The sequence below is a fragment of the Phaenicophaeus curvirostris genome, chromosome 21 (assembly GCF_032191515.1).
Source record: "Phaenicophaeus curvirostris isolate KB17595 chromosome 21, BPBGC_Pcur_1.0, whole genome shotgun sequence".
NCBI lineage: Eukaryota > Metazoa > Chordata > Aves > Cuculiformes > Cuculidae > Phaenicophaeus > Phaenicophaeus curvirostris.
This window is the reverse complement of record NC_091412.1, coordinates 1,201,578-1,211,971: the sequence shown is the minus strand read 5'-3', so window position 1 is coordinate 1,211,971 and position 10,394 is coordinate 1,201,578. Positions and strand designations below refer to the sequence as shown.

Sequence of the window (10,394 nt, the reverse complement as noted above, 5' to 3'; positions counted from 1 at the left end):
CAAGCTGAGTGATGCAGTTGCACCAGAAAGCTGGGACGTCATCCAGAGGGACTTGGACAGTCTGGAGAATTGGGCTCACTGTGAACCTCATGAGGTTCAACAAGGCCAAATGCAACGTCCCGCACCTAGGTGGGGCAATTAATCATTTCAATACAGGCAGAGAGATGATGTGATTGGGAGCAGCGCTGTGAAGGACTTGGGGTGCTGGGGGATGAGAAGCTCAACATGAGTTGGCAATGTGTGCTTACAGTCCAGAAACCAACTGTCCTGGCTGCATCCAGAGCAGAGGGACCAGCAGGGAGGGAGGGGATTCCGCCCCTCTGCTCCGTTCCATGAGACCCACCTGGAGCCCTCCGTCCAGTTCTTGAGTCCTCAGCACAGGGAGGACATGGAGCTGTTGGAGCGAGTCCAGAGGAGGCCATGGAGGTGATCCGACAGCTGGAGAACCTCCTGTACGAGGCCAGGCTGAGAGAGTTGGGGTTGTTCACCCTGGAGAAGGAGAACTTAGAGCAGCTTCCAGGACTGAAAGGGGCTCCAGGAGAGCTGGGGAGGGGCTCTGAATCAGGGAAGGCAGGGAGAGGACAAAGGGGAAGGGGTCTGAGCTGCAAGAGGGGAGATTGAGATGAGATCTTAGGAAGAAATGTTTTACTATGATAGTAAGGAGGCCCTGGCCCAGGTTGCCCAGAGCAGTGGTGGCTGCCCCATCCCTGGAGGGGTTCAAGGCCAGGTTGGATGGGGCTTGGAGCCCCTGATCCAGTGGGAGGTGTCCCTGCCCATGGCAGGGGTGGAACTGGGTGGGTTTGAAGTCCCTTCCAACCCAAACCATTCCTAGACTCTCTGGTTTTCCTCAGCTGGTGTTGCTCAGCCCTCCCTGTGCTCAGCCTGTGCCTCTGGGCTCTCAGCGCTCCTCACAGCAACAGGGCAGAGCAAGGAGTGAGGAAGAGAAAGCTGCAGGCTGCCTCTGGGCTCCTCCAACAATACCCTTAGGCTTTCCTCGCCTTCAACACCTCCTTTAGGCTGGAAGCTGCCCAGCAACCCCTGTGGTCAGAGCACCCTCTGGAGACCAGGAGAAAGGTAAGCAATCGTGGAATCATTAAGGTTGGAAAAGAACTCCAAGCTCATGCAGTCCAACCATCAGCCCAACCCAACGCCTACTAAACCATGGCCCCAAGTGCCACATCTACACGTTTTTCGAACCCCTCCAGGGATGGAGGCTCCCTCGCTGCCCTGGGCAGCCTCTGCCAGGGCTTCACCACTCTGGCAGTGAAGAAATGTTCCCTGATACCAAATCTAAACCTCTCCTGGCCAACTTGAGACTATTTCCCCCCATCCTCTCCCTTGTTACCTGGGAGAATGAGAATCTACATTTCTCAAATCACTTCTTTTCACACTGAATTTGCATTTGAAGCGCAGCTCCTGATAGTGATGGGCTCCAGCTTGCTTACTTGCCCAGAAAGAGTAACCTCCTGGTGAGGACTGGCTTGTCACACCCCATCTCTGTTACTACAGGACAAGCTCTCAGCCCCTTTGGAGAGATCAGAAAAGACATTAGGGCACACAACAGCCCTGGAGTTTGTAGGAAAAGCAAGGTATCGCTTGCCAGGATAACAAGAGAACATCACAGGGGGGTGGAACAGGATGGGCTTTAAGGTTCCTTCCAACCCAAAGCATTCCATGATTCTATGATTCCATGAGAACAGATATTTCTCCATCTAGCTATGAAGTCTCACTGCTAGGACGGGATACCCGATGGTACCCGCCTTGCTGTTGTGGGAGGTGAATGTGTTGATGGAACACAGCACAGGTGGGTGCTGCTGACACGCAGAATCAAGACTCCATAACTTATAAAGTTATAAAGTAGGTAAGTTTATTCAGCGCTGAGACACACAGGAGAATTATTTCTCCAAAACAACGTGCATGCCCATCGTGGCAACTTGTCTTGGCTTTATACAGTAAACTGTTGCATATTCCCAAAAACGCCTGTACATATTCATAACCTTTCACTGCTTCTTATTATAATGAGTTTGAGAAGAGTCTTCTTCCTGTTTTGTGCCTGTGCAGGGTTTTCTCAGGGATGGAGTCAGTTGTCTTAACTTCCTTTAGCTTCAATCTGCGTCCGTGTTCTCCGGATCCGTGCCATCTTTATCAGTGTTGTTTTCGCTCTTATCACAGGTCCAGATGACTTGTCCTGCTTATCAGAAATCTTCTAGCAACAGACCCACTTCCTACATAAAGGCTTAAATAAATATGCTGCTTTAGCTAAACAACTGTCATCCTGTGTATTCTTTAAGTGTGAGCAGCTTCTATTCCGCTATTCTTTAAGTGTCAGTTGCTTCGGCTAAATTATTACTATCCTATTTACCCTTAAGTGTTAGTCCTGTCTTTGTGTTTATCTGAGCTGCTAAACAATGGTTATCCTGTTCATCGATGGTTAATTCACCTAGCCCCGTATCACTGCTGCCTCTCACTGCACCAGCAGCTCATGCTCATCGCTCATCGGGTCCTGGGTGGGAGGCCGTTAGCAGAGGGTGGCTTTAATCACAGGCCTCCAAACCTACCTCAAAGCAAGACAGTTAAGCAAAACCAGATTTCCAAACGCACTAAGCAATTCCCCAGTTTGACAGCTGAGAACATGGGCTTTAAGTTGTTCTCTCCTACACCGAGTGCAGTCGTGGTTGGGAGCTGGCGGCTGCCTCCTTTGCTGGTCACGCACCCACGACTCACGGCAACAGGAGCTGAGCAGGAGGTGGTAGAAGGCAGGGAGAAATGCCACTGTCACAGCCAACCACGCAGACCTGGTTAAACCAACATGTCTAAAAAACCCCCCACAAGCACAACAAAAGATTTGTGTTTACCTATTCTTATTTTCTAGCTTGTATTTCTCCATGTATGAGGAAGGCAGCGCCAAAAGAGACTAAAAATCACAGGTCACTGTAGGCATTTTTAGCACATTAGCACCACAGTGACTGGAAGGTGGAACAGATGCTGCTGGGCTGCTTCCCTCAAAGGGAATAAATCATAGAATGGCTGCAGGGAGACCTTAGAGCAGCTTCCAGAGCTGAAAGGGGCTCCAGGAGAGCTGGGGAGGGGCTCTGGATCAGGGAGGGCAGGGAGAGCATGAGGGGAACGGATTTGAGCTGCAAGAGGGGAGATTGAGATGAGATCTGAGGCAGAAATGTTTTGCTGTGAGGGTGGGGAGGCCCTGGCCCAGGCTGCCCAGAGCAGTGGTGGCTGCCCCATCCCTGGAGGTGTTGTAGTCCAGGTTGGATGGGGCTTGGAGCCCCTGATCCAGTGGGAGGTGTCCCTGCCCATGGCAGGGGTGGGACTGGATGGGCTTTGAGATTCCTTCCAACCCAACCCAGTCTATGAGTCTATGATCACTGTGTCCCTGTCCCCGGAGATGGACTCCACACGGTGCTTATGGACGCGAGTTGCATGGACAACACCACCCAAAACTCACTGTTGCTCAGAAAAGGGGAAAAGGTTTGACATATCCTATGCTTACAAAAAAAACCCCACTGGGTATGAAGACAGCAGTGTGTGTGCAATGTTTAAGTTTTATTTAGGCCTTGCTCTGGCCCTGCAGTCCCAGTGTTTGTCCTACAGGAAAGTTGAGCTGCAGTGGTGGAAACCTCCCAACACATGAACCCCTATGAGCACTTCAAGTGTTTGAAACAGATTTTTTCAGTTGGGACAGTTGCTTGACTACAGATTTATTTGACTATTTAACAACTAGTAAGCCTGAAATGTACAGGGTGGGAATTTGACTGTGCACATTAACATCTTGAGCAAGTTCTTCAGCAAGTGAAAACCACGGAGTTTGCCTGAAGTTAAGGATGTAAATTATCTTACACAGCAATATATGTCCACTGGATTTGGTTGTTTCCTATTTTATATTAAGCACATGAAGGATCTGGAAACTCCAGATACTGCAAGAGATTGCTCGGATTATTAACATAATTAAAATGATTTGACTTTGAACAAAACGATAAAGGCATGTTTGAGGAGCAGAGGGAATTTATGGGAGGAAGAAGTGGAAGATGCCATAAGTTCTTCAGTAAATGGGATATAAGGAGGCTCAGCAAAGACCCCCTAGGGCACTAGGTTTGGTTGTGACATGTTTTGCCTTTTTCCTTCTCTTTGCAGTGCCAGAATCAGCCTCAGGTTGGACAGAAACAAAAATGCAGCTAGCAATAGGCAGGAGAGAGGGTTATTTAATAAGAGTTTGGGCAACAAGCCTGAGGTCCGCCCCATAATGCTCCTGTTTCTGGTTCTGCAAGACCAAGATGTTAAAGAGACCTGGATTGCCTGAGGAGCACGGTTCACATGAGCTCCATCCTCACCTGAGCACACAACGCCGGTGTCCTCACTGTGCCTGCAGTCGTGCAGTAAGCACTCGGTGAGGAGCTCCTCCATCCCGCTGCAGTTAACGATGTCCAGCCAGATGGGCCCAAGTCCACTCCCGAAATAAACACCAGTTGGGGCTGATACTGCCTCTCCACAGCCGAGCTGCCTGCACAGCACAGCGGCATCGCTCGTGTCCCAGCCATCGTCACACACCGTTCCCCACCCATTGCCGTACCAAACCTCCACCCAGCCGGAGCACTGGTTGGAGCCATTCACCAGCCGGAGCTGACCTAGAGCACGGAAAACAACAGTAGCGGGGAGATGTGGAACTGGGAGGGACAGCACCAAAGAAGAGCCCAGCTCCCTCCTCTCCACAACCTCCTTTCAGGGAGTTGTAGAGAGCAATGAGGTCTCCCCTCAGCCTCCTCTTCTCCAGGCTAAACACCCCCAGCTCTCTCAGCTGCTCCTCATAAGGCCTGTTCTCCAGCCCCTTCCCCAGCTTCGTTGTTCTTCTCTAGACTTGTTGAGACTTGTTGAGATCCCTCCTGTCACCTCCACAGGGCACAACCCTGGAGATATTGGGTCCACGGTCCCTTCTGCTGGATCCATGCTGAGGTGGGCAGGAGCTGGATGCAGCAAGCCAGCACCGTGGAAGACCCCGGGGTTGTCTCTGCTTTCTTCCAGAGCAAAGAAGCAGCATGGATCAAGTGTGGTCACAGGCACAAAGCAGAGCCAAGTGATAGTGGCAACCACCCAGCTTGTTACATCTGGAGTTCCTGTGAGAAACAGCTAAAGGGATTGGATCATTTGAAACACGAGACACTTTCTGTCTGTGTCTCAAATGCAAGCAGGTATCACTCCAGGAAGCACCTGGTACTGGGAATATCTCCTCCCTCTTCCAACTGAGAGTGCAGAAGTGGTGGGGTCCATCCCTTCAAGGCTGGGCTGGATGGGGCTTTGATCACCCTGATCCAGTGGGAGGTGTCCCTGCCCATGGCAGAGGGTGGAACTGGATGGGCTTTAAGTTCCCTTCCAACCCAACCATCCCATAATTCTATGGTCCACAGCACATTCTCTGCTCAGGGCAGTCACATGCCATCAGCCATCACCACACAAAGTCCTTGCTATCTACAATACAACCCATGGTGACAAATGACACCTTTTGCCCAAGTCAGCTTTGAGACATAGTTGGAAAAAACACTGAAAAAGACGTTTTCCAAAGTCTCGTGTTTGAAAAAAACCTGAGTATCATCAGCACCTGCAGAACATCATCTCCCGAGACAGCAAAAGCTGTGAGACAGAACGAAGCCTTCCCCAGCACAGCAGAGATGATTGTGAAGGTGAAACACAAGTTGCATTGCTTGCATGGAGAAGATAACCAGGTAACCCCAAGGTAATTCCAGAGTTACTCCTGGGCTCAAACATTGAATTGAGGAAATGAGGAAATGGCTGGAGTCCATCTTCCCAGACTGGGCCAGAATGATCATAGAATCATGGAATGGTTTGGGTGGGAAGAGACCTCAAAGCCCTTCCAGTCCCACGGCCTTGTTGATCTGCCACTGCATACTGCTGGCAAGCTCTTCTCCTCCAGTTTTATGAACATTCTTTTTGAAGCAGTTATTTTTACTTCCCCTTCCTTGACTTTTTTTCTTTTCCTTTTTGGCCTCTGGAGGATCTGCAAGGTGGAAAACGTTTGTCTACCTGCCAGGAGGTGTGAGCAGGGTGTTCTATTCCCAGAAGAAATGTCAAAGCACATCCCGAGTAAAGAAACACCGATACTAATGCCATCACGTATCTGTGCACACACATAAAATTTTACCGTAATGAACAGGTCCCTCTTCACAGAATCATAGAATCACGGGGTTTGAAAGGACCCACTGGATCATCAAGTCCAACCATTCCCATCAATCACTAAACCATGTCCCTCAGCACCTCATCCACCTGTCCCTTAAACACCTCCAGGGAAGGTGACTCAACCCCCTCCCTGGGCAGCCTCTGCCAGTGCCCAATGACCCTTTCCGTGAAAATTTTTTTTCCTAATGTCTAGTCTGAACCTCCCTTGGCAGAGCTTGAGGCCATTCCCTCTCGTCCTGTCCCCTGTCTCTCGGTGCCTATTCCTAGCTTTATAAATTAGCATTAAGTTCCTGTAAAGCAAGTATTAATGTGTTGGGAAGATTGAACTAAAAAGTCTAATATCATCCAGATATGGGAACAAAGAAATTCTTGTAAGAGTCCAGCGCTCTCCATGTTCACCAGCAGAAAGGGGCCTTGGGTTCCCATCTCACTGATGGAGGAACCGTCTCCTCCTCTTTGGTTTCAACGGCTTCAGTGCCTGCAAGTGAAAGATACCAAGGGCACCGTTTGCTGCTTATCACAGAATCATGGAATGGTTTGGGCTGGAAGGGATCTCAAAGCCCACCCAGTTCCACTCCTGCCATGGGCAGGGACACCTCCCACTGGATCAGGGGCTCCAAGCCCCATCCAACCTGGACTACAACACCTCCAGGGATGGGGCAGCCACCACTGCTCTGAGCAACCTGGGCCAGGGCCTCCCCACCCTCACAGCAAACATTTCTTCCTAAGATCTCATCTCAGTGTCTCCTCTTGCAGCTCAAAACCATTCCCCTCGACCTCTCCCTGATGCAGAATCCCTCCCCAGCTTTCCTGTAGGCATGGACATGTCACGGACAGTCTTCAGCAGAGGCACATGGTTGAACATGGCTTTTGAGAGGTGCTGCTGGCACTGGACTGTGACAAGAGCTGTTCAGGGGGAATTTTATTGGAGTTAAAATAGGATGTTAGCCAAATTCTCTAGTGATATCCTTTTTCCTACCCATATCTAACACGTGCTGAGCATTGGTACCTTCCTGGTGCTCCCCAGACCTCCACATCAGCCATGCTCTCCTTGCACAGAGGCCAAGCTGTCTCTAGGGCCAGGTTCATGAGCATCGCTCCTCAGCTCAGTGCATACAAGGTCACTGTGGGACGATGAATTCTGAGACAAAATACAAGGATGTTTGAGTTTGTCAGCATTAACGGCAAAATCCAGCTCTCCAGATGAATCCTCTGCATTCCAAACCCAAGCATGGAAGAAAGAAGATGACACAGATGTCTTTCCCGGGGCCATCCTCCACAGAAACACTCCTAACACCCTTTTACTTTCAAGCCAGTGAATTTTCACATGCACTCACGGCATGTGCAGCCCCACAGCGACATGGATGCCAGGTTTCATCAGTTCAGCAGAACAGAACTCACTTTACAGCACTCGATGAGAGCATCCTCGTCCCTCTGCTCATGGATAGGAAATATTTTGAGGTCAAGGCTACTCGTCTCACAAATTCCCTTCCTAGGTGTTAGGCAACAGTGACTCTTCTTCCCACTCTGTGCTAATAACTTAGCTACAGCTCCAGGCTTGGCAGGACTCAGACGCGCCCTCCCTGCAGCAATTAGTGCCCTGTCCTTGTTCTTGCATCTCAGGAGCCTTTGGGTCCCTTCCAGGCTGGACCTTGCCTTGGGATGGTTTCAGCAGCACCGTGGTGCAGCCTTGTGGTGGCAAGAGGTGGTGGGTGGCCTGGGAGAGGCTTTGGCTCATGAGGAGTTGAAGGAGAACCTCAGCAGGGTGGAAACCATGCCAGGAGGAGGCACTATGTCCATTAGAGGGGGTCATCAAGCTTCCTCTAAAACAGAAAATAGATAAAAAAGCAGCTTGATTTGGCTTCCTCTCAGCCAAGGCTGAACGCTGCAGTCAGAGCTCTGCGACTTGGCCCTGGAATGGGTGTCTCCTTGCTCCTCTAAATCCCTTCCAATCCAAGCCCCCAGGGCACAGGAGCCTTCCCCGCCGCCAAACCAGGGCCACTTGGACGAGTCTTGCCCGTGATACCGAAAATGCCGGCAAATCAACTCTCTAAGACTCGCTTTGGAGTTTTAGAAAGCAAGCATCCTTTATCAGGGCCGGGCAGCACCAGGCAGTGATCTCCATTGGTCGTGTGCAGCCAGACAAGAGCTGGCACAGAAGAGATCTCCGCTTACATGCACACGGATACATTTTCCCAGAAATCTTATGCCCATTCTATTACTTTCCAAGGTCTAATTTTAATGCTTGTTATGAACTTCACAACAGTCAAAGCTCTCGCTAATTTGGAACTTTGGAGCCAGCTCTCCCTGACCTTGCATTTGAGATGGGGAAAGACCCCAAACAGGTGGTTACAGGATTGCTCAGCATAGATCCCACCGAACACAAGGTGTTACCATCTCCAAAGAATGAACAGTGGCTGGGAAGACACTGCTTGAAGGAAAACATGCTGTCAGAGGGACAGTATAACTGTAAAAAATACAGTTACTTTGAGAGCTGGGGTTGTTTAGCCTGGAGGAGGCTGAGGGGTGACCTCGTTGCTCTCTACAACTACCTGAAAGGAGGTTGTGGAGAGGAGGGAGCTGGGCTCTTCTCCCAGGTGACAGCACGAGAGGGAATGGCCTCAAGCTCTGCCAGGGGTGGTTCAGACTGGACATCAGGAAAAATTTTTCACGGAAAGGGTCATTGGGCACTGGCAGAGGCTGCCCAGGGAGGGGGTTGAGTCACCTTCCCTGGAGGGGTTTAAGGGACAGGTGGATGAGGTGCTGAGGGACTGATGGGAATGGTTGGACTCGATGATCCAGTGGGTCTTTCCCAACCTGATGATTCTATGAAACTGAACTCTACTTTAGCTTAAATCAAAAATATTCCACTTCTTGTACTAGTAGCAACTTCTTGCCCCAGAAGGAGACCCCTCTGTCAGCAGAGCTCACACTGAGCACCAGACATTATCATTTCCGAAAGAACAAAGAGCGCATCTGTCTGGGAAAACTCTACTGGAAAGCAAACATGCAGTAAAAACCGCGTTGTCAGAAGGACACCCTGTCCGACTTTCAAGAAGCACAGCGGCTTGGATGAAACTGAACTCTGCTTTAGCTTAAATCAAAATATTCCACTTTGGCTAACAGCAGCTCCTTTTTCTTCCACCGCCAGCCTCTCCTCCCGGCTGCGGCGGGGGCCGGGCCTCCCCTTGGCCTCCCGGGGCAGGCCTGGCCCGCATCATCGAGGGGCGACAGCCGCCACCGTCCCACAATGCCCCGCGCCCCAGCCCCCACATCCCACAAAGCCCCGTGCGCCTATTTCCCGGGTCCGTCGTCATCCCACAATGCCCCGCGCCCCACATCCCCCCCCGCCAAATAGCTCCCGCCGTCCCACAATGCCCTGCGCGCTGCTTTCTCGGGTCCGTCACCGTCCCACAATGCCCCGCGCCCCGGTCCCCCCCCGTCCTACAATGCCCCAGACCCACGCTGTCCCCCCCCCCGCCGTCCCACAATGCCCCGCGCGCCGCTTTCCCGGGTCCGTCACCGTCCCACAATGCCCCGCGGCCCGGTCCCTCCCGTGCTACAATAGCCCGCGCCATCCCACAATGCCCCGCGCGCCGCCGGACAAAGCCCCGCGCGATGCCCGGATGTGGGCGGGCCGCGCGCCGATTGGCCGCGGGGCTGGGCTCGGGAGGGGGGGCGGGGGCGGCGGCGCCCGCTGGGTAACGGGGCCACAAAATGGAGTCGCGCTGCCCGCCGCTTACATAACGCGACCTCTCACCCGGCGCGCGGGATTGGCGGGCGGCGCGGCCAACCGGGGCCCCGCGGCGAGCGCGCGCGGCCAATCGCGGCGCGGGGCGGCGGGGGCGGGGCCGGGGCCGGGGCGGGGCGCGCGCCGCCCGCCGGCGGGGGGGGAGGGGAATCTCCCGCCATTTTTCAATCGTCCCGCCGGCCGCGGCCGCGGCCCCGCCATGGCGCCGCTGCTCGGCAGAAAGCCCTTCCCGCTGGCCAAGCCGCTGCCGCCGGGGGAGCCCGGGGAGCGCTTCGTCATCCCGCACACGCAGGAGGCCTTCCGCACCCGCGAGTATCCGCCTCGCACGGGGGCGCTGGGGCCGGGAGCTCGGGCAGGGTTGGGGGCCGGGGCCCGGCCGGTGCTGGGCTTCGGATGGACCTGGGACCGGGGCCTCTGACGGCGCTCAGGGTGTGGCGTCTCC

The 10,394-nt window shown here is 52.9% G+C and overlaps 1 protein-coding gene across 1 annotated transcript in view; it reads left to right on the top strand.

The window, feature by feature from the left end:
- Positions 1-10,090: 10,090 nt before the first annotated feature.
- Positions 10,091-10,394, top strand: part of BAZ1B (bromodomain adjacent to zinc finger domain 1B) — a 48,737-nt gene continuing 48,433 nt past the window's right edge. Inside the window, exon 1 of the mRNA XM_069874144.1 lies at positions 10,091-10,264. Within this exon, the coding sequence (XP_069730245.1) occupies positions 10,152-10,264 (113 nt within the window). The 5' untranslated portion in view covers positions 10,091-10,151. The remainder of the gene's footprint in view (positions 10,265-10,394) is intronic.